A 19095-nucleotide genomic window follows, 5' to 3' on the forward strand; every position below is an offset into this window, starting at 1 on the left:
ACTTACATTTATAGGACAGATTTAATCGCAACTTATGAATTTTACATATTCAATATCATATTTTTTCTGATTTTAATTTTAAATAAGTTAAAATTTTATTATTAAATAACCATCACCATATTTAAAATTTTATTATTAAACAACCATACAAGCTTACATCCACTAGGTCATACTTTAAGTTTAAATTGTAAGGTTTATTCTAAATGAAATTGATTTAGCGAAATTTTCTACAGCCTTCTGTCGGTACCTAACATAATTCGCAAAATAATATAACTGTCATTGCCAACATAGATATTCTTTAATTAAAGTATTTTTTGTTCAATACTACTCCAATGTTAAAAAGAAAAATTTAAACATAGGAACATCAAATTTACAAAGGGTTGTTTTTTGAGGTGGAGGATTAAGGATGTTTTAGGATTGCAAAAAAAGAATAATTGAAAACAAATAGTTTTAAAACATTCTTTATATGGAGTAACTATTATTAAAAAACCTAGTTTCTCTTCTTATTAAGATTAGACTTAGTGCCATCCAACAATAAGTGTTTAGACGTATAATATATGACAAGAGGAAGTCCAAAAACAATTCCAATAACTAATAGTAAAACATCCAAGTACAGTTTTTGGTAGAACGGCACGCGTAGTGCGACGGAGCGAAGATGTGGTGCTCCGTTAGTCCTGACCACTAACTCCACGCCCTGAACCAATCGCTGTCCTGGATCTGAATCAGCATTGAACAGATACGATAGTTCCTTCACACGAGTGCGATAACTGAAAATAAATAAACCCTAAGTAGATTGAAAAAATCTCTTCAACCAACACCATAAAAATAGAAAGATTATTCCTGCGATTACCATCATTATGATTTAAAAAAAAAAATTAACAAATGTTCTTCTCAACACCTCACAAAAATCTCTGCAGAACTTACGAAAACTACTGTAAAAGGTATTTTCTTTAATTTTGTGGATCTCCTTACCTGGAATTACCCAAAACTTCTCTTACAGCAACTATCAACTCTTCCGGTGTATTTTCACTTATGTCTATACGCTTGCCGAATCCTTTAGATACTATTCTGTTTGTATTAAGATATTGATCGGCAAAGAATGGTATACCGATAATTGGTACACCATATTTTATTGTCTCCAATAGTGATAATAGTCCACCATGTGATATAAAAAGTACGCAATTAGGATGTGCTGAAAGAAGAATTTTTATTTTATTTTCTATGCCACTTAATACAAAAATAATAATTAATGAAATTAATGAATAGAATGGTGTCTACATAATGGGAGGACTATCGCTATCCGAGAGCTATCCTTAATCAAATACTATATATACCAGCAAGCACTTTGAAGATCTAAATATTTAAAACGGTTATATTGATATTCCCCAAACATATATTTAAACTCGAGATTAAGTTACCTATTGAACAAAGAGATCGTACATATTAAGAATTTATGGGGGTTATTTTCCAAAAAGAGAAAGACAGTCACCATTACGAACAAAGATATAATATCATACTAATGTTATTTAGAAAGTTAGAAGGCTTCGCTGAATACAAAATAATTTTAATCTTTACCTAAAATACTTTGTTGTGGAGCCCATGTTACGACATGCACATTTTTAGGCAAATCTGCAATTTTTTCATCATACTTCCAAATAACCTCCTGTTTTAATTCACTAAACTTTTTTAAGAACTGTTTTCTTACTGCACTCGGTATTTTGCTGCCTTTCAGCAAACTGCCCATGCTAAAGTATATGACACCGTCTTTAGCTGCATCCATGATTTTTTGTAAATCCTTAACAAACATTGGACAATTAAAATGTGTACAGACATTTTTGTGACTTAATTTTTCAAAATATTACATCGATTTACCTTTGGCAATGGTTCAACAGTTTTTTTGATGTGGTATCCTCCGATGTGCCAGTAATTCTGCGGCAGTGCAATTGCATCTCCAACCACTATATGTGAATTGCCAAGCATGAGGGATGCATTGTAGCGAACGTCGTTGAAATGTGGTAATTTTATACCTCGTTCTTTGGCAGCCGGTCCGAATATCTCTCGAAACATCCTTTCTTTCTCGTCAAGATTCCACCTGAAATATATAATCATGAAGAAAAGTTGTTTTTAGAACGTTATAATTAAGTACATTCAAATTAAGTTAATCGGATAGTATTTTTTTTTCAAAGAGTCTCAGAATGTGTTTTAAATTAAATTAAATAAATATATGTATATAAAACTTATCGAATCGATTATTTGAATATTTAGTAACACTTCACACCAACTCAACCTTCACACACTTCGCACACCTCGTCAGTTTATGAGACACTTTCTTCATACGAAACTTTCTGACATTAGAGCTTTCTGATCTCCAGCCAAAGCGGTCGAGACGACCTTCCATCAATACTGACTACATCCTCCGTCTATATCTAATGGGATATTAGCTTTAGGGCAAAGATATGCAACATTGTTTTCCTTTTCTGTTCGTATAAAATTTACATCTTGATACTAACAAATGTACACTACCTAACTTGGTAGACTGCAGTTCAGTGGTTAAAGATTTGATATGATGAATAGAGATTTTGGATTTTTTCAAGAGTTTTCAAGAGTTAATAAGCTATTTCTGAAATAGTGCATTCTTTCACACCTACCATCAGATGACATTATGCTTCAGCAATTTTATAAAATATTGTAAAATATAGTCTGAATATTAATATATAGTTATTTCAATGACAATAGTTTTTTTGTATTAATTCTTATTCGTTCTTTTTGAAATTGTATAATTCAGTGTCAGTTGCCATTATATACTCACCACTGATATAACAATGTTCTCGATATAGTCCAAAGTTCCTTCACCCTATTCAAAAAACTGGAAGAATATTCTGTACTCATATGATGTCGAGTGAAAGCCGGATTTAAATAGTCATCTATGAGTGCCAACACGGTCGTATGGACATCCATAGACGAAGACCATATCAGAGGACAATTGAATACTGATGAAAATCTAGAATGAAATATTTTTATCTTCGTCTTACCATAAATGTTTGAAAATCTTACACCAATTCACTTGTACTTAACGTACCCAACTCCTAACTCCGTATAAAGCCACTCCACAACCACGACATCAAAATTAACACTCCTATCTTTCATAAATTTTTGGACAACATCCATTCGTAATGTGTTATTCAGCAAATTGTCAAATAAAGCCATGTATTTAACTTCATCTTGCATATTCAATTCCTTATACATGAACCTCTTCACGTCGAAAATATCTGGAATATAAATATATTATCTAGTTGTCAATTAAATAAGAATTATATGTTTATAGTCTTAAGCAAAATTAAATATATTTTATATTTAAGTCAATTATCCTTTATATTCAGTTCAATAACGGTATAATTATACTATAAACAATATTGTGAGTCTAATTCTCTGTCACACAAGTCATTAAATAATTAACTATAATAAATAACGACAGTATCTTATTGTTCATATAATATACTTCGTTATATGTACGATATAATGAGACACATAATGTTACTTATCTTACCTGCTGGCAAATACTTGGAATTCTCAGACACATCTATTTGCTTAAGTCTTGACGGCGGATTTTTAATAAGTATAGGTGTTAAATAGGTTACCTAATGTAAAAATTAGGAAATATAATTAATAATTCAATTTAATACTATCCTTTTTCAACTACTTATTGGGATCAATGAAATTAATCAAAAAATTAAGAGATTTTTTTGTAAAAAATAAATAACAATACTTCTTAGTTTGTGAAGATATTAATTTTCATAGAAAAATATATGTATGTATGAAACTAAATGTGTAACAGTAATAAAATATTAAATACCTCGTGACCGGCGTCCAGCAAATATCTTACGTAGCCCTCTCCCAAAATGCTATGGCTCTTCCCGGGAACAGGAAAAACCACCAGCACGTTATATCCATCGCAATATGCGAGAAACACAAAGAGAAATAATATTCTCGTAACAAACATGTCTGCAGATAGACCGCCTGACATTGACTAAAATTTTATGCAACGAATAAGATAACTTTTGAACGCACAATTTATTAAATGTAGGTACATTTATATTTAAAAAAAAAAAACTTTTATCTTATCTCATATTTATATAAAATTCATGCAGTTTTTCGGAGCATCAATATCAGTGACTATTATTAACAACTTCTACGATTCTTTGATAACGTTTGGGATGTTCATCAATATTTACGAGTATTTTTGTTCATACATATGCATAAACTTATTCAGCCGAATTTTATTCAATCGCTATATGACCTCTTTGAAATCTAGTTCCACGTTGACTTTAGCCAATTCCACATTCCAATATGGCTGGCTGAGACATTTTGTCAGCTGTTATGATATAATTATGAAATGAAATAATTTTTAACAAAAAAAAAACCGGACTTCAAGCAGTGAACTAAAAAGCAAAAAATAAATTTACTTCGTTCAAAGTAATACGATTTTTCATTTAATTAAACAGAAGATAATATTAAATAACTATTTTATAATTTTGAAGTCGATGCCAAGTAGAACGCAAACTGTGTAAAGATTTTAGATACCTGTTATCAAACTTTATAACAACTGAGCGAAAATATTAGTAGGTAATTATCACGAAATAATTGTTCTGTGATAATCACTGATAAGCATCAGTACTCGGCGACCACGCACTGATACAGCTACGCCTCCTTTCCCTGCGTCGTGCGCAGAGAGGGAAGCGAGGCGTGCGTGAGTGAGCGACCCGAACGCGGGCAGACAGGTGACAGCAGACGTTGATGGTTGTGTCTAAATGCGCAATTTTCGTTCTCGCAATAGCCTTGTTTTTTTACCTTTTCGTAAAACTAGGTTTCATTCGCGAGGTTAGATTAAATATTCGTATTCCTTATATTGTTTGGTTCAAGCGATTTAGGTATCATACTTATTTCTTTTAATTTATCTATTCCATTTTGTTTTGTAAATACTAGTTTATACATATAATACTAGTTTATACATTTGTTATGTAAATACTAGTGTTCTTTAATAAACTATTACCAGTAGTTCGTTAGCCAGTTCTTAGGTACATAATATTTAAAAGTTAGTTTGATAATTAGTAGTTACCGATTAATATATAGATATATTTTTTTAATACTATTGTTGATTTGTAATTTCTTGAATTAATATATTCAACTATTATTCTGTGTATTTAGTAATTTTATATTGTAGTAAGGTTGTTGTAGGATTTACTTGGCACCGACTTCAAAATTATAGAATATTTATTGAATATTATTTCCTGTTTAATTAAACGAAAAATCGTATTACTTTGTACGAAGAAAATGTATTTTTTGCTTTTTAGTTCACTGTTTTTTTTTTAATTATTTTATTTCACGATTTAAAGTGGTGGTTAGGCCGAGCAATGGTGGAGACCATCAGATAAACTGAATAATATAAATCAATTTAGTCCAAACACACGGTAACTACTGTCAACCGTTAAGGAGTTCCCTGCACTATCCTTCGTCTTCATCATCAGACCCCTGATGACAGTCACCGTCTATCGGTAAAGTTCTTATCAATACAAATGAATGAAGCTGAAACACAAAGTATCTGCTATTAATCGTTGAAGAGTTCCCTCGACCGTCCGTCATTTCAATCCTCAGATCTACCCCAGACCTCCATCAAACGGTAGTGCCTTAAAATACTTAATGAAAAAACTTACAAACATACTAGGTGTCCCTACAATTTTCGAAAGTTCCCGTAAATTTCTCTGGTCTGCCATCATCAGACGCCGGTTTCCTTATCATGAGACCACCTTTAAAATATCTACTTGCCAATAGAAAATCAATCATCAAAATCGGTTCATAAACGACGAAGTTATACGTGAACAAACATAAAAAAAAATCATTTATAAAGTGGAACTGAGAAACCTCCACAATTTTGAAGTCGATTAATAAAATTTCATATACAAAAAAATAAAAAATATATAATAATACACCTTGTACACCAACGCCTTCAAGAAAACATTAGTATATACACACTTATACATGGTCTTTGCGTATACAAACTGTAAAGAAATACATTCTCGAGTTAAGCTTAGTGTATTTCAAGTGTTATACAAAATAGTTTATGATATAAAGTATAATAATTTATGTTTTATACCATTTAAATTGTGATATCTTTTTCAAATAATTTATTTTTGTATACTTCTTTCTCTTATTTGCTATATACGATTTTATTTTAATTTTCATCTCGATTGTCCTTCCAAATAGTCTATGCTTAAAAATTGGTTTCTAATGTCACGCCTTTATTAAGTTATTCAAAAGTAAAATAAATAAAATTAATATTTTAATAATAATATATTAAATAAGTTAAACGTCATCTACAAGTATGTTTTGAAGTAGACCATTGCCTTAATAGGTTTCTCGAATATAAAAAAGAAAATATAATGCGTCTGGGTTTCGTAAATTGCAGTAAACTTTTTAAGAAGTTTTAATTTGAAAACTATCGCATCGTCCGATACATCGTATGATTGTACCTATGTATAACACACAAAATTTACTATGAGCAATTAATATCATCAGGAATGATTTTAATTTAAATTAATTTTATATATTTTAAATAACTCTGTATTACAGACTGATAGTTATATATATATGAAAATAACCAAGAAATTAATGGTTTTGAGTAAATGTATTTCTATGCATTGATGTTACAAACAGTAAGACATATGTAGAAATGTGTAATAACCTCAATTACCTACTGGCAATTAAATTAACGCAAAATTAAATCATATTTTTTCTTGGTTTTGTTTTAGAGTTTTACACCAACAAGGCCAGCAAGGGTCATGGTAAAAACTAAATACTATAAGATGTTGTTTTTAACGAATAAAATCGGAACGTATTCTTTTAAGTAATTTAGATATTTTTAAACTCTTAACCCACAAATTAACCGTACAACATTTAGCTAATATTAACTGTATTTACTACAAACGTCGGAAATTGGTAATTAACATCGTTTGAGTAAATTGTCTTTCAATATTGTTTTATTACTTACATTTATCAGTAACATATAATATTTTAAATATTTTTTTTATAAACTTTTATATGAAATAATTATAAGGGATTCCATTAAACGATGTATTAGTACAATATTCGTTGCGGTGGAATAGATTTCAAGACGAAAAACTCAAATGGGGAGAAACACCGGCGTTTATTAATTTAAATAAATTGAAAATCAGAATATTATTGCAATGTTGGTTTAATTTTGTATCGTCACACACGTCGACAAGTTGATAATAGTACAAAATATACATACTCTTAAAATTATGTTGCGATAATGGACTTATTTTTACTTAAAGTAAATTTTTCAACGAAATAAACAATAGTTTCAACGAAATAAACTCACAAAATTTTCTCAAACACTATATGACGTGACATTTTCAACATATTATGATAAGTTATAAAGTACCTTCTTTACACTTCAATATCGAAAGAACTTTATTAAGGCCAAAATCTGGAAAATACTTGCAGCGAATGAATGAATTTAGGAATGACTTAAATAAATGTATTGCGAAATCTTGGCGAAGTTAAGCTTTGCAGTGCATTTATAATATCGAGAATGTAGCCGATTAAATAAAACTACTCGTAATTAATATGCAGTCAGAATACTCAAAATTACAGCTGAAATTACGATAACTTTAGTGTATCAAAAATAGGAACGAATAGTTTTACATAACATGAGAATTTTTTTAAATATAGTTTAATGCTAAAAAAATAAAATGATTACGCTAATATGTGAGAGATTGTAATTTTGTGTGTATTTACTTGTTACTGGAAAACCAATTTAATTTGGATTTTGTGACTACTGACTACGTATTTATAGAGCAGTCATTGCATAATATAAATACAAATACTGACTCAAATCGTTTAAGACTTCTTATAGATTTTAAGAATTATTACTTAGTTACATTACATGACTTCTGAAATGTTAACTAAATCATATGCAATCATTTTCCGTCATCACATTTTTATAAATAAAAGCGAAGTAACGAACACATTATAATAAGAAGGGCAAACAATCAAACTATTTAACACAATCAATTGAAAAGATCGGAAGGTCGTTAGAATATACTGCTAATATTGACACTTTAGATTTAATGTTTTACTCCTGACGACATTAACGTAGCAATACCTTAAAAAGTACGAATTGCTTCAATCTTATCACAAACATTAATTTTTGTATTAATGTATAGCAAGTCGTAATTCCTTTTATATGAATTTTTTTCTTCATTTTATTTAAAATACTATATTTCTAAGGATCTAGTTTTCGTAACCTCAAACCAAATCCATGTTTAGTGACTGACATGAATTTTAATATATTCACTTTATACAATTCTCTGAATGCTAATAACAAAAAGTTTTAGAGAAGAATGAGCATTCAAATCATGGTATTATAATATTTATTGTTTACACAAATAAATAAGTAAAAAGGAATTTGGGAAATTAACATTTTACTTAAAAATTTAATAACGGTTACGGACCTCGTGATTATATTAATAAGTAATATATTAAAAAATGTAATAAATAATAATGATTAAGTATTAAAAAAAAAACCAACTACTATGGCTTGTTTATATGAAAATACTTTGAGATAACCTTATTTAAATCATTCTTAGACTCTGTTATTCATAGTAAAATATACAAGGAAAATATAATTGTTACCTACACTAACTGGCAGACACTTTCTATCCAATAGATTATATATATTTAGTTATTATATAACCTCAAAAACAATATCGGTCTGTTGTTGTTTACGAAATCTTGTTAAGTAATATCAAAAAATAAACAAAATAAAATTAACAATTAAAGCATAATACAGATACAAAGAATTTGAGGAATATTGAAAAAACAATAACAGTGCATATTTTAAATAATTCTTAAATAAATATATATCTTAGAACATAGTCTTACTAAAGTTCTTTAGACTCATCCTGTTATAAACTTAATTTTAAAACGAAACACGCGAAACAGGTCTTTTTAATAAAAAAGACTTCAACTGACTGCAAGGTTATCAAGTCCACGTGACTTAACTTCCAATTGTTAAGACGATGAACTTAAAAAGTTACGTATAGGTACACGTTTTTAAAATGCGTCATACGAATACACTTATATCTTGCTCGTAGAACTTAGTATGAGTCCTTCAACTTCTATACTTATAAAATGACAAATATCTGCAGTTGTATTCACATCACTTCAAAACCACAAGAAATATTAGGAGTGATAAAATTTCCTAACTATCATTTTCTCATAAACTTAGCTATATCTAAAAAGTATATATCTTATTCATTAAACATAGAGATTTATTGAGGTTTTAAGAAACAAAAACTTTAACCACTACTTAATTTCAATCAATTTTTTGTTGTTTCTTGCACGTATAAAGTTGCAGTAACCAAATATTTTATAAACATGTCATATTTTGTGTTTTAAAACTAACAAGGACTATAAGATTAACTTTATGAAGAACTGTTTTATAGCTATATACGAGTATGTTGACTAATGATTTATTTTGTCCACAGTTTAAACGTATTTTACTCTAAAGTGTTGCGGTATTGTGCCATAGAGTAATTATATTACTCATAATTCTATCCAATGGTCCACGGACTTCAGTCTTCTACAATAAACTGATTGAAGTGCTTGTGTGTGCATCATGTTTGTTTAGAAAATATATTATAAACAGTAAGTCATAGCACCAATATAATATAAAAAAAATTGTATGTCATCAAAAAACTTTACCACCAGGATGTTTTTCAACATATTAATTTAAAATAATTGGTTCAAACAACACGTTTCATACTTATATTTTTCATTCTTATATTTTGTTTATCTCGTTCTATTCTGTAATCGGAATATACTTCGTAATGTAACCTTAAATATTAGCGTCATTTCATACACGTTCCTATGCTATGATTATTATGTTGTTATTTATGTTTTTATCCTCAATATTTTTAGTTTTGTTGGATCTGAGAAACGTTCCATTTGCAATCACTTAGCTAATCGTTGACTGTATTTGTTTTACTTATTGAGACTAAACTGAATTCGTCAATTTTTAAACTCAAGTATCAGCTTCTTCGTCTATTACATAACATTTCGTTATATTATTTCAGCGAGTAAAAATCTGTAGAGTCATTTGACTATCTCTTTAAATATTATCTATGTTTATCACATGTCACAACACAATGGAGAACTATGAGTGTGTGATTAGAAAATATATAATATTGCTTTGAATCAGGCAAAAAAATTATGTTTCATTCTATATTTACCGTATAACTTTATTTTGATGGATCAATATGCAAATATGCTCTGTCTTCTAGTATACACTTGAGTGTTAATCATACATACAGACAGATAAATTTAAACATAGTATAAGGACAACGGAAACTTCTATATATTTTAAGTAAGTTGCATAATATAAAGAAACACAAATTAATTTTCCTATTATTATCAACTCACTTGACGTAAAGATTTTTGTTGTTTAATAATGAATTATATAGAATCTCTGTTTTATAATTAATGGGAAACTTATTTTATTTACAGCTTGACTGATAGCCGCGACTTTACTCGCTTTTAATGTGTAACCAATTGTGTACAACAGCACACATCAATGAACATGCAGTTGTCACAAAATGGTTTCTTTAATAAAATCTTAATAGCTTAATTCAAATGCTTTTGAGAGCAGGTTAAGTATCTTAGAAATAAAATTTTGGCAATGAAATTGAAGTCCGTTCTTTAGTTTTGAAGAGATCCAAACAGAACTGCAGACTTCCATTGTTTTATTTTACAAATTACGCAGAGTGATGCAACACCACACATTATAAAAAAATTATAACAAAAAAATTAATACTTGAAAAAAATTACTTCCCACTATCTCATTTAATTGATATATTTTAAGAAACTATAATACATACATACATATTTTAATAAGTTATCGTGAAAGAACAAAACTAAAGTCAATGAACTTGACATAATAAAGTGTTGGAATTAATTCGTAGCGTTTGATGATAGATGGCGTGTTTATTAGTGTTCTGGTTTTACCTTCAGAAACAAATTGATCGTTGAACAGCTGTTATTAGAAATAAGTCAAATGTTTTTGCGGGGAGTTTTGTTTCATTATTTTAATATGAACAAAAGTGCTGCAGAAAGTCATCGGGTTTTACTAGAAGTATACGGTGAAAATGCTTTAGTTGATCAAACGTGTCGGAAATGGTTTGTGCGTTTTAATAGTGATGATTTTGATTTAGACGACCGGGAACGATCTGGACGGACAAAAAAATTTGAAGATAAGGACTTGGAGGTTTTACTCGAAGAAAATCCATGTCAAACCCTTCAAGAGTGGTCTCCATTTTTGGAAGTTGATTCATCCACGATAGGAAAGCGCCTTAAAGCTTTGGAATTTATCCAAAAGGAAGGAAATTGGGTGCCATATGAATTAAAACCGAGAGACATTGAAAGACGTTTTATGACCTGTGAAAGAACCTGTACCTGTGGTACAAAGAAAAAGTTTTTTACATCGTATTTTTACATCGCTATAAAAATTGATATATTATTACAATCCGAAACGCAGAAGGTCATGGGTTGAGCCCGGACAACCATCATCATCAGTGGCAAAACGCAATATTCATGGATCTAAACTCCTCCTTTGTATTTGGTGGGATCAACAAGGTGGGGTTTATTATGAATTATTAAAACCCAATGCAACCATCACTGGAGATCGCTACGGTTACAATTGAAGCGTTTGAGTCATACCTTGAAGAAAAAACGAAAAAACGGAATGAAGCAAAAGGCATGATAAAGCTATTTTACTGCACGACAATGCTCGACCTCACGCGGCGAAACCAGTGAAAACATACCTGGAAACATTGAAATGGGAGGTTTTAACCCACTCACCGTATTCTCCGGATATTGCCCTTTCGGATTACCACATGTTTCGATCAATGGCTCATGGTTTATCAAAAAAAAAAATAGCATCTTATGAGGATTGCCAAAATTAGATCGATTCATGGATTGCCTCCAACACTAAGAATTTTTTTGACGGGGTATTCGATAGTTACCTAAAAAATGGGAAGAAGTAGTGGCACGCATGTTCAGTATTTTCAATACGGTAATTTTTATTTTCATTTCAATTAAATCGTTATTTTTTAATACAAAAAAACGCTACGAATTAATTCCAACACCTATTAGAGTAGGATAATATTATTAAAGGGTCTAATATTTAAAACAACATAGGTGATACAGTATTGAAACGAACAAACGCAGACCTTAAACCGCCGAGTTTAAACAAAGGTACACAAGTTTTCATGCATTAGATCGTTAATAGACTGCTGCATATTATAGCGTTGAGACGTGCTATGAAAATTTATTTGTCTAGTTGGCTATATCTATTGATTACTTCATTCACATCACATTATATTTATATTTCGACGTGTCATGAATAATAAACAATATGATAGCTGCTGCTGATGTGTACTCAAGATAATTGTACACAAGATAATAAGATTTTAATTCATGAAACAAAAATTATAATAAAATAGACTAGCTTCTACTTTCATATAGCGACGGAGCTTGTCAGCATAACATGATTTTTTTTTAGTCCACCGCGTTGCAAGGCGAGAAGCTTTAACAGTACGTGGGACTAGCGACCGAAATCTGATGTAGTTTTACTCCCATAAATATAACAATTAATAGGCCATAATCTAAGGTCGCGTGCAGTTTTACTGGTGTCAATAAAATTATACAATATATCTAGAATATGTTTATAAAACGTATATATTTGTTAATAATAAATCTATAAAACGTATTTAATAGGTATTGCTTTAGTTACTATTTTACCGGAATCTGAACAAAGATATTTTTTTTAATAAAACCTTAAGTATATTTAAATTTAAAAAAAAGAACATCTAAATAGAAGCAATCAATCGTAGACAGACGTTACAAATCAATATCTGTAATTTTATGTATAGCTCATTTCAATAGAATTTTGCAATCTTCTAAACAAACGTGATCAGCTGATAATGACAGAGACTTGTCTTTGCCCCTAGTGATGTGAAAGATACTAATCTTAATTGTTATATTAAAGTATATATAAAAAAGTACTTTGTTATTATAATAAATACTTGTATTATAAATACGTATATACATTTGATTTATTAGTGAGCTTTTTTTAATGAGTTTAGAAATGCAGACCGAGTAGCTACAAGTAGTAGATTTTTGCTTCCCAATAGCACTAAAATGGCGCACTCTAATTTATGATTGGTCGCCAGCACTGCTAAAATTTTATCTCAATGCCTTCCAACCGACTCTCGCAGATCACAGTAATTTAGTAAGAAGGGGTAAAGTAACGAAAAATCTTGCTCTGTCTGTGGGAAGGCAGTTAGTTGGAACTGCTAAGTATTTGCTGGTGGGATGTAAGGTACTCTTAGATAGGGGACTCGCGTCGTCACAATAGGGTTTGTATTTGTTAGCGATGTCTATATTCAGTTCCGCCTGCTAAATACCAGAAAAAATGCAATTCTACTTCTCAGTTTTAGCTGATTTGCATAAACTGCCTGTTGAATAAACTATAGTGTTTGGTATAATCAGATCTTTTTAATTTTTGCAAGTTTCTTAAAGTTCAAATAATAATAATAATAATAATGATATATAAAAGAAAGTCACGTTAGTTACACTATTTATAACTCAAGATCGGCTTTACAGGTTATGCTGAAAATTGTTGGAGAGATAGTTTAGAACCAGGTAAAGGACATAGGACACTTTTCATACGATCGAAAAAAAAAGTTAAAAAAATCCAAAATCTTATTTACTACCTTAAGGAGAACAGAGTTCGACCGGTCAGCTATACATTTCTAATTTTGAAAGTAACGCAGACGAAGTCGCGGACAAAAACCAGTTCATTAAATATATTTTCAAAGATAAATAGACTTTGATGAGTAAAACATGATCGTGTCAATTAGACAAACGCAATAGATTTTCGTGTTCAAAATTATTTTATAACATAAACATATGTACATACATATATACAGTCTTTTGATTATGAAAAGATTTTTAAAAACAGTGGTGGGCTTATTGAAGTGTAATTGTTATCAGGACTGACATTCAATTGTACGTACGAACGGAGTAATCGTGGTCAATTGCTTTGTTTACAAGATTGCTAAATTCTGTTAAAATGAACTATATATGTATACCTTTTTGCACTTAATTCCAGTCTTTTTTTAGTAAAAATATGGACGTTAATATTCCAATGGATTTTAATATCAAGATAGAATTAATAAGAACATTCTATAAGTTGAGGAAAGTATCACTAAATCGCCTGTCTGTAAACAGATTAATTATTTATTAATGTCCATAATTTATGAGTTTTATAGTCCCCTAATGTCTAAACCTACTTAAAACTTGTTATAAATAATCTTCGAAAGCCTTCTTACTAATATTAAAAGATCGTTAGAATTTTGGTGTATATTTTCATGTATTCATCTCTTATTTTTAAAGTGAAGCCTTTAAAATTATTAGACGTATCTATAAGAATATTATTTATTACTTCACTTAAGACATCACCTCTTATAAAAAATCTATCATCAGTATTCCGATTGGGTTCGTTGGTATTATAATCATTGTTGAATTGTAAATGTTTTTCTTGAAGTATTATTTGTTAACACGATAGTAAAACAACGTTATTGTTTTTCGTATATTAATAGATATTTTCTATATTATTAGACAATTTTCATCATCGGTCTTGATGATGAAGGTTTGGTATTTTATTCTTAAATGAGATAAAGATTTGTCATAGTTAAAAAACTCTTTTTTTTCGTATTTCAAATTCAATCAGCGATCATGTCGTAGTTTTAAAACGGCCATAAAAATAAACGAAGCCACGTTCAACGTCTCGATAAATGATATCTATAAATTATAAATCAAATTTATCTGGTTGTTGACAAGCTTATTGTTATAATTCCCTTGCTTTGCGTATCTTTCGAGTGCTCTCAATTGTATTGCTTCCTTGTTGACACTTTATCACACCGGACATAAGACATGCATGCACGTCTATAGTTTGACAGGATATTTATTTTGATAATGTTATTGGGTAATATTAATTTGTGAACTGTTGTTAATACATCAACCTAATCTAGTACAATTAATTCCAAGTCTGGGACAAATAATGAGCCGATATCCATCCATATTTAAGTGTATCTTATAAGGAAATATCTTGTAAGTCGTGGTGGCCTGGAGCTTAAAGCCCCGCCTCTCATACGTGAAGGCGCGGGTTCGAAACCTGGCAAGTACCAATGTGATCTTTTCCGAATCATATGTACTTTCTAAGAGTATTTATACACCACTGAGGGACGGTGAAGAAAAACATCGGTCGAGGAAACCTGGTCGTATAATTTCAAATTATAAGTTTGAAATCGCCAACCCGTGTTGAACAAGCGTGGTGATTAATGCTCTAACCTTCTCCATGTGAGAAGAGGCCTTTGCTCATCAGTGGGCTCCTATAAGCTGATAATGATAAGGAAATATATAAAAAAAGGATAAAAGAGAATTTTTAAACTCGTCAGACGTAAAATGCCGTATATATATCACGATTAACACAACAGCGATGTGCACGTAATAGATTCAAAATATAATATGTTTATAATATTGAAACCATATTGCAGCTATTATGGCTGTTGAATTATATACGCGGCCATTACTCGGTCTACCAACGACCGCCATAATTGATAAAGATTTAAATATTTTTGAATATATTGCGTTATATGATTATTTTTTTTTACTCTTAATATAAACCCACAATAAAAAAGATTATTTACGAATAATGAGAATATAAAAAACAAAAAATAATACTACTAATCAAACCAAGAAAATAATAAAATAGCAGCTAAACAAGATGGCGATAAATATTAAGGACAACTATTATATCTTTAAAGACGTCAATATACCTTTTTGTAAAAAAACCCTTCAATTCCTTAAACCCTTAATTCAACTTAAATGACTTTTTGTTCAAAACTCCTTTTCCGCCATTTTGTATTCAGAGCATTTGATTAACTGAAGTTAATCCAACTTTTACTTGTTCCGTTGACACAAAAAATAACCCTTGGGTCTGTGGTTAGAGAAACTCTACAAAACTCTGATACTTACGAACAGTTTAGATGAAATATTTTAATTAAGTTGCTTGCATTATCCAATAAATTTGAATTATACGATAATATTATTTCATATTAAGAAGAATACACCAAATAAATATTGGCAAACTTTTCTAGTCCCTGTCTTTGTGTGTGTATATCTCTTTCTCAAAATTATGTTATACTTCAATCATTCTATTTATGTTTTGCCAAAATGTTAAATATGTCATTAAGACGAAGACTATACTGCCTTTGTTTGTTTTTACAGATGAAGTTACAAATCATATTTTCTTTGGTCTTCTTGGCCTCATTCACCCAAGCTTTGAGACTTCTTGTATTCTTTCCTATGATGTCTAAGAGCCACAGCATTTTAGGCCAAGGTATGGTGAGCCGATTACTGGAAGCTGGACACGAGGTAAAATATATTATTAAATTACTCTTATAAAAAAATTAAGATAAATAAATAAAACAAAAGAATATTTCTCATACATAGGTGGTCCATGTGACAGCTTTCCCTAGAGACAAGCCACAGGCAAATTTGACAGAAATAAACTTAATTGAGGCAAGCAACCGAATGAAAGAGCAGTTTCAAGGCGGTAAGTTTTTCTTCCGTTTATTAAAAAGACAGGAACTGATCTGACATAGCTATGTGTAAGTCGTAGTTTTAGAGAGTTGGTGGGGGGGCACATAAGAAAATCTTCGTTTTGCTAAAAGAAACTATTAGAATGATAATTTCAAAGGTCTGAAACTATATTATATAGAGAGCTTGTTATGTTTGAACTACGTATGTGTTACCATGATTAACAGTCAGGGACATGTCTTTATTGTTAACAGCTTTTAATAGCTTACTTAGTGACAATCTAGTCTTCATAAATTTATTTATATGTGAAAATTACCTATAACGTTTATTACAGAATGAAGACATAATATCAATAGTAAGAATTCATTACATTAAGTTACTTAATTAAATAAGCTGCTTAAAGAAAGCAATGTCTTGTTACATTAAAATAACATTCAAACTTTATTTCAGACGATACTTTCAAATTGAAAAATCTCATTGGGAAAGAGAATGTCGGTGATTCCGTATTTTTTGTCTATATGACATATGAGATAAGTAAAAATATTATTGAAGACCAAACTTTTATCAAGTTTCTTTTGAACCCTAATGAAAAATTTGACGCCGTCATAATTGAGTGGTTCTTTTCTGATATTTTTGCCGGGTGAGATTTTGCATTAAATATTTTTACAAAATCCTTATCTTAGTGTTTAGAGGTATTGCATTATACCAGACAGCTGAGCTTGGATAATTTTATTAAATATGTCAAATATTTGGAGAGTTGAAATTAGGTTTTATTTTAGCACTTTCTTTCTACAAAGTGCAAGATATATATAGTTCTCACATATTATAACCTGACCTAACCCGATATTATAATTTAGGAACAATTTTAATGCGGGCGCTGTATTTGCGAACCTATATTGTTCTAATTACAACATAATAAATCTAAATTAATGCTTTATCTCATCCTTAATTGCCAATAATAAAAAGCAGACCGCGCCAAGGCCGGTATTGAAGCTATGATAGTACGTTTTATGAGAATTCGACGAACTATTAAATTATTATATAAATATAATTTTCAATATTTTTTTTAAGAATTGCACCACTTTTTAAATGTCCCCTTATCTGGTTCGGATCGACTGAAGCTCATTGGCAAATCCTCCAAGTAGTTGATGAAATTCCTAACCCATCCTACAGTGTAGACATTTTCTCAGTCAGCAAACCACCTCTCAATTTTATGGAACGTTTAAGAGAACTCTATAGGATTGCAAAAAAATATATTTTTATCAGGTAAAAGAAAAACAAAAAAAAATATCTTCATATAAATCTGACATCCATTTTATAATATTTTAATTTCGTTTTCAGTTTATTGAGCACTCCATTTGAAAGATCACTTTACAACAGCGTTTTTTCTGACATAGCAAACAAAAGAGGGGTCACATTACCTTCTTACGACGAAGTAATTTATAACGCTTCCCTATTGCTCATCAACTCTCACCCATCTATAGGCACGCCTTTTAGACTTCCACAGAATGCTAAATATATCGCTGGGTACCACATTGACAGAGAAGTAAAACCGCTACCAAAGGTAAGACTTACTTTAGTTAAGTTTAAAAAATATCTTGAATAATAAATATATTTTTATAATCTTTAGGATCTACAAAAATTAATGGATGAAGCAAAACATGGCGTTATATATTTTAGTATGGGAAGTAATCTGAAGAGTGAAGACATGTCTGAATCGATGAAAAAATCGTTACTAGCAATGTTTAGTAAACTAAAACAAACAGTGATATGGAAATTCGAAAGCGATTTGGATAAAGTTCCAGCTAATGTCCATCTGGTGAAATGGGCACCACAGCAAAGTATTCTCGGTAAGAATGCATTTTTACGATGATTTGGAACCCTTATTCGATTCTTTGTGACAGAATACAGAAGAAATATTGTTAATTCCATGTTATTGCAGCTCATCCTAATCTTAAATTCTTCATGACACACGGAGGACAGCTCTCCACGACTGAGGCTATACACTTCGCTGTACCGGTTATTGGTATACCAGTTGCAGCTGATCAGCACGTCAACATGAGGTCCGTTGCCAATAAAGGTTTCGGTATTTATATAAAAATAACAGAAGATATCACCGATGACTTGTATCCAGCGATTCAGGAAATGCTGCAAAATCCATCGTAAGTTGATTAACTTGTGTCCAATTTATATTGTTCTCATTATAATTGAATTAATTGAGTATTAAACTCAAATAAATGACAATTATATATATATATATTGCTTATTTAAAAATATGTACCTAAAGAGGTTACATACATCAAATAATTCGGGAAACTATAATCTTTTATCCTAATCATGTATGAATATTAAATT

The 19095-nt window shown here is 30.1% G+C and overlaps 2 protein-coding genes across 7 annotated transcripts in view; one reads left to right on the forward strand and one right to left on the reverse strand.

Moving 5' to 3' along the window:
* LOC116774139 (UDP-glucosyltransferase 2-like) overlaps positions 1-19095 on the forward strand; it is a 217049-nt gene that overhangs the window by 197250 nt on the left and 704 nt on the right. For 3 of the 6 annotated variants that reach the window (XM_061523761.1, XM_061523762.1, XM_061523760.1), the window contains exons 2-8: positions 16429-16575; positions 16654-16756; positions 17191-17380; positions 17812-18006; positions 18082-18304; positions 18371-18590; positions 18683-18902. In XM_061523761.1, the coding sequence (XP_061379745.1) occupies positions 16429-16575; positions 16654-16756; positions 17191-17380; positions 17812-18006; positions 18082-18304; positions 18371-18590; positions 18683-18902 (1298 nt within the window). Of the gene's footprint in view, positions 1-9571; positions 9727-12112; positions 12149-12477; positions 12489-16428; positions 16576-16653; positions 16757-17190; positions 17381-17811; positions 18007-18081; positions 18305-18370; positions 18591-18682; positions 18903-19095 lie in introns of those variants that run through there. The other 3 variants (XM_032666795.2, XM_061523759.1, XM_061523764.1) reach the window with 3 other exon arrangements.
* LOC116773877 (UDP-glucosyltransferase 2-like) lies at positions 115-12358 on the reverse strand. The gene is made up of 9 exons (XM_061523765.1): positions 12306-12358; positions 3854-4027; positions 3548-3638; positions 3080-3269; positions 2810-3001; positions 1873-2092; positions 1576-1795; positions 973-1192; positions 115-767 (listed from the first exon to the last, which is right to left on the reverse strand). The coding sequence occupies exons 2-9, from the start codon at positions 4022-4024 to the stop codon at positions 491-493; spliced, it is 1581 nt and encodes a 526-aa protein (XP_061379749.1). The 5' UTR covers positions 4025-4027; positions 12306-12358; the 3' UTR covers positions 115-490.

This window comes from Danaus plexippus, chromosome 20 (genome assembly GCF_018135715.1).
Source record: "Danaus plexippus chromosome 20, MEX_DaPlex, whole genome shotgun sequence".
NCBI lineage: Eukaryota > Metazoa > Arthropoda > Insecta > Lepidoptera > Nymphalidae > Danaus > Danaus plexippus.